The sequence below is a fragment of the Vigna angularis genome, chromosome 1 (genome assembly GCF_016808095.1).
Source record: "Vigna angularis cultivar LongXiaoDou No.4 chromosome 1, ASM1680809v1, whole genome shotgun sequence".
NCBI lineage: Eukaryota > Viridiplantae > Streptophyta > Magnoliopsida > Fabales > Fabaceae > Vigna > Vigna angularis.
In genome coordinates this window covers 16,176,412-16,182,429 of record NC_068970.1, presented here as the reverse complement: position 1 = coordinate 16,182,429, position 6,018 = coordinate 16,176,412, and the positions used below count along the sequence as shown (strand labels likewise).

General features: G+C 33.8%; 1 protein-coding gene across 1 annotated transcript; it reads left to right on the top strand.

Annotated features, from left to right (window-relative positions):
• Window positions 1-224: 224 nt before the first annotated feature.
• Window positions 225-1,822, top strand: LOC108339627 (expansin-like B1). The gene is made up of 4 exons (XM_017576798.2): window positions 225-431; window positions 814-920; window positions 990-1,304; window positions 1,451-1,822. The coding sequence occupies exons 1-4, from the start codon at window positions 296-298 to the stop codon at window positions 1,646-1,648; spliced, it is 756 nt and encodes a 251-aa protein (XP_017432287.1). The 5' UTR covers window positions 225-295; the 3' UTR covers window positions 1,649-1,822.
• Window positions 1,823-6,018: the final 4,196 nt, after the last annotated feature.

Here is a 6,018-nt window from a genome sequence, read left to right as displayed (position 1 = left end):
CTTACTTTGAGTTATTAGTATACATTTTGAAGAGCAAGTTATGTTTTATGAATGAATATTTTTGTCCTGATTCTGCACATGGAGTGTAGCAGAGCATGCACCTTCCCAGAATACTGTTACGACAGAATGAAGTTCGGCATTTCAGCATTGAAATATGTATGACACATATCTACACCTCAGGCCATTACTATAAATATCAACCCATATCTCTGCTTCCTATATCACAAACCATTCTATCATCACTTCTTTTCTCTCCTCTCTTTACCTCACCTCATTATTTCTCATTTCGATATATATGGAACTTAGTTTTAACCACCAACTTTGCCTTCTTTCTGTCATACTCTTTCTACCTGCACTGTGTTTATCACAGGACACTTTTACATGCTCCAGAGCAACATACTATGGCAGCCCTGATTGCTATGGGAATCCAAGTATATCACCTTCTTCTAGTTAGCTACCTCATTATATACCCATCTCATCTCCTTGTACATTTTTTTGCATCTTTCAATAATCATCTTGCATGCTTTTCAAACCAAAATTCAAATAGTTTACTTTGGTTGGGATGCTTTTTCTGTACTGTGGTAGTCTGACATTACACTATAGCTCCTTATTTCAACATTGTATTCATCATTAATTTTTTCCATCTAATATTTAACTACTTTACTTTATTAAATAAAAAGACTTAATTTATTGCTTTCTCCAAAATCAACACGACATTTAAAGATGAACATACGAATTAATATTTTAGACTTGTATTTCAAGAACAGTTCTGTAGAAGTTGGAAGAAAATCATTAATTTATTATTATTTTCAGAGGGAGCTTGTGGCTTTGGCGAATATGGAAGAACGGTGAATGATGGAAGTGTGGCAGGAGTGTCAAGGCTATGGAGGAACGGGAGCGGTTGTGGAGCATGCTATCAGGTAATTTTCTTTCGCTTTTAAAAAAAAATAGAATTTTTATATGTGCTAATGTAAACGATGATGATTCAGGCTAGGTGCAAGATACCACAGTATTGTGATGAAAACGGAGCATTCGTGGTGGCAACAGATTATGGTGAGGGAGACAGAACAGACTTCATCATGAGCCCACGCGCCTTCTCGAGATTGGGACGCAACGCAGATGCATCTGCAGAGTTGTTCAAATATGGTGTAGTGGATATTGAATACAGAAGGGTCCCGTGTAGTTATTCTGGCTACAATGTCGTGTTTAAGGTCCATGAACACAGCAGAAACCCTGACTACTTTGCTGTCGTGGTTCTCTATGTAGACGGAACATACGATGTCACTGCTGTTGAGTTGTTTCAGGTAAATATTTTGATCAGTTCCTCCACTTATTTGCACGCAGTTAATTCTAAGTAGAACAATTTCTATACATAAAAGCTTTCTCTTTTTTGTACTAAAAAGTGGTAAAAGGAATAAGGACACTAAACTTGATGATGTTAATTTTGCAGCAAGACTGCCAAGAATGGAAGCCATTGCGCAGGGCCTTTGGGGCAATGTTTGACTATAGCAACCCTCCAAGTGGTGAAATCTACTTGAGATTCCAGGTCAGTGGCAGTGCAGGGATTTATTGGGTTCAGTCGAGGAATGCTATCTCTAGTGATTGGACGGCCGGAGCAACATATGACACCATGGTGCAGCTTAATTAGGAACAAAAAACCACTTCAAGATTCCAGGAACAGATTCGAATTAGATAGGCTTTTGTGTGTACTGCTGTCTGTGTCTCTGTTCTTGGGGACTAAAATAATGGGAATTCATGTACTTTTCCATCTTAGATAACATGAATTTGGATAAAATAAATGTATCATCTCCTTTCTCCTTTATTGGTATCTCATCTTTAATTTTCTCTGTTATCTCTTTTTGATTTTGCTCAATTACGAAGAGAAATGAAAAACAAGCGAGACAAGTATACCGTAGTAATTAGAATTGAAAAGTAGAAACTCTTGTTTTGTTGAGAAAAGTAATTTGTATTAGTAAACAAGGCAGAGTAGGAGGCTTACGTTCCATTATGGCTGCATGTAGTGGAGTTTGCAGAAAAGAAGATAAAGAATATAATGGCAATCTGTCTAACTCTATTCTTTCTACAAGGATTAGCCACCAACATCAATCCATTAATCATGCTCTTTCTTCATCTATTACATCAATTTTTGCATATGGCCACAAAATGACCTTGATAACATCACAGTTCTTAGACCAACAGGCAACAACATGAAGTACAGTATCTGCTCTGTTCCATGATTCACCTAACACTGTTGCCCCCAGACAAGCTATTACTTTCAACTCAAAATATTAAAATATTAAATTTACAAAAAGATTCAATATCAATAAATTAAAAACAAATTTACAAAAAAACTAAAACACTATTTTCAACAAAAGAAAAATGTTAATACAGTTAAATTTATAGATCCTTCTATTTATATATAAATCACTTTACTATTTTTCTACTGATTTAAAACTTCATCTCACATTAAATTAGTCTCTATCTCTAATGGATTAAAATAAGTATTGGATATGTTAAATAGATTGGGGGTTATTTTGCGGGTAATGATTGTTTATTTACTCTGTGAATCAAGTTGTACTTGCTTATTTGGATACGCCTCTGCTGCTTTATTTTGGATAGAATGTAGCACTACAAAAAGAAAGTCAAAAACTAACGAATAGTCAATTGATTTGTGCCCATAGGTATACACTTTACTGTAATTTAACTACACGTATAAACATCGTAAATATGATGTATTATGTAAACAGTAAGATATATATTCATTTTATACTATATCAACGGAATTTTTAGTCAATATTCTAGAGTTTAATTAGATTATTGCTAAGTAAATAATACCCTTAATATTAAAGATAAATTTCTTTCTTTGATTACAAAAATTTAGAATGATTGTTTTCTTATTAAATTTTTAAAAGTTCTTATATGAAATATTCTACTTATAATATAATATCTTGAATTATAGAATATTATATATATATATAATAATATTTTATAAATTCAAATTTATTTAAATTATATAAAAGTATATAGATATGCAAGAAATCTAAATAAAAGGCTTTTATCATATAAAGGACTTTGATAAAATCCAATATAACTGAAAGATTCTGTTTTAGAATCCAAGAAAAACCAAAGTGGACATTAGTTAACAAGAAGTCTTTTTGAGGAGAATTCAATTCAATTAAATAGTTGGAACAAGATTATTAATCCTGAAATTACTTTCTGATTAATTGTAATTAGTTGTTTTCTGCTTGTTCTTTAATTTTATTGTTTATAGTTCTTTATTTTACCTTTACTGCTATGTTAGTAATATGTTATAGCTTAAATTACATTTGTTGCACCTTACCCTTCATTGCTCAATTGTTAAATCTTTACGTTTGGCTTGTGACTATGCATTGGAAATTCTAGTTTTTGCATAATATAATTTTAGCAGTCCAATTCATTAGTTCTGTTTTAGCATTTACCCCATCAGAGGATTTTTCATTTCACTAATCTTTTAGTTCAACTAGTTGTAGTTCAATATTGAGTTTGTCCAATTACGTTCTTCAAGGATATGAAATCTTTTTAAAAGGTTATAGGGTTCTCTTCAGAAATTAAAAAATTAGGAAGTGTGTTTTATAAAATATATTTTATCTTGATTTGAGTTTATTAAAGTAAATAAAATAATAGTTGTTTATTATCATTTTGGTAGCTTCCAGATCTTAAGTAAATGAATTACTTCTGTCATCCCATTTCCAGACACCTTCCTGGAAATTTCTGAATTTGTTTTCAGAGTTTATCATAACACTTTCATCAATGTAGTGATGTGATTTCTGAATTTGTTTCCAGACCCTATATCATCATCATCATTTAGATAAATTTGCCTTTTGTTTGATTGAGCTCTTAATTAATGTAGTGACGTGAATGTCGGAAACGATAGAAACCCTCACACCAAATACTTCTGGAATGAATCGTTTACCTCTTTGTATCGATTCATCGTCAACCAAGAATAGTAAAGGTCAATCAGATATTTGGGGACATTTTACTAAACAAAAACCTTATTATGCGAAGAAGGCTAAATGCAATTATTGTGGTGATTTGATTAAATATTTGACTGGAACAAGCGAGATGAGGAATCATTTGGCGAGATGCAAAGAAAATCCTAATAGAGAAGCATTCAAAAGGCGAAAGCTTTTATCATCAACTACAGAAGTTAGTGTTAGCCCTTCACCAGCTATTTCTAAATTTGACCAAAATGTATCTAGTTTGAAGTTGGTGAAGATGTTTGTGAAGTCCGAGCTTCCTTTTCGATTTGTGGAAAATGAGGACTTCCGTGACTTTGTATGGTCCTTGCAACCACGATTTGAAGTCCCATCCCGCACTACATTGAGGCGTGAAATGTGGGAACTCTATGAAGAGGAAAAAGCAAAGTTGAAAATGTTTTTATCAAAGCAGTGTGAGAGGGTTTGTTTAACTACAGACACATGGACTTCAATCCAAAACCTAAATTACATGAGTTTAACAGCTCACTTTATTGATAATGATTGGAAACTTCAAAAGAAAATTTTGAATTTTTCTCAAACAACAGGACATTCAGGGGAGCTCATTTCCAAACATGTTGAGGCTTGTTTGAATAATTGGGAGTTGAAGCGAGTCCTTAGTATCACCGTGGATAATGCTACATCAAATGATGTTGGAGTTCAGTACCTCAAAAGAAGGATGTTATCATGGAACTGTATTGTCTTAAAGGGAGAATATGTTCATATGCGTTGTTGTGCTCACATATTAAGTTTGATTGTGAAGGATGGCTTAAAAGAGATCAAATATTCAATTTCAAAAATCTGGAGTGCAGTTAAATATGTGAAATCTTCTCCCGCTAGATTCGCTAGATTCAAGGCATGTGTTGAACAAGAGGGAATTTCTTATTAAGGCATTGTTTGTCTTGATGTTTGTCAACACTCAATTTTGTCCGGGTTGAAAAAATGTGTTTTTATTGGTTTTTTTTTATTTTATTTTTATTTTACCTTTTTGTTTTACTCTATTTTTATGTATTTAGATTTTTGCTTTTAATTCAATTTCTATTTTTCTTATCTTCAATTTGTTTTAATAGAATTAATTAAAATAATTTTAAAAAAATAAAATAAAATAAAAATAATAATAATAAAATAAAATTGAAATAAAAAATAAAAAAATAGAAAAAACGTGGGAAATGGCGTATGGGAAGCGTGTCTGAGGAGGGGGGACCAGGTTGTTAGAATGGAATATTTTCCAAGATTTTGAGAGGGGGAATTTGGTGGGATCAGAGAGAGAAAAAAGGAAAAAGGAGGAGGCACACGGGGACCTTCATCTGGGATCATCATCATCCGGATTGACCATATTTTTCACCTGGAGAAAAAGACAGAGGCTAGCAAAAGGAGAAGAAAAAAAAAACCCATTGGAGACGCAAGGTTGGCAATAGCAATCGAGAGGTAAGTAATATCTAACACTCTTTATTCTACTGAGTTACTTACTTGCTCATGAACATATCTCCGATTGTTGTTAAATTTGTATGTGAATAGTGTTGAATGCACTGGATATTTGTATATGTTCGTTATTACCAAATATCATCAATCTTCACCTCCAACACTTGATTTCCAATACCCATGATCATTCCCTCATTCACTCATAAACCATCATCCTCAACCTGCATTATACAAAGCCACAGTCTAGAACAATGACCAATTTCCAGCATCCAAACACAAGCCCATACTTTACCTTCACTGAGCCAAAACAGGGATTGGCCACTGTGTCGTTCACTGTCTCCTTCAACCGCGCAACACCTATCTCCCTTTCCATTCATTCTTGTTCAATCTAAGAAAAGGCACACGCCACCACCTTCAGGCTCACCATCCCGTTGTAGAACACTAGATTAGGATAGTGGTGCTGAGGGGAAGAGGAGAAGGTTCTCTGTGCTTTTTCTCGGTGAATCGGACGACGGCTTCGGCGGCAGGCGACGCTACTGGCGACGCCATAGACGACGCTACTGGCGACGCCATAGACGACGTT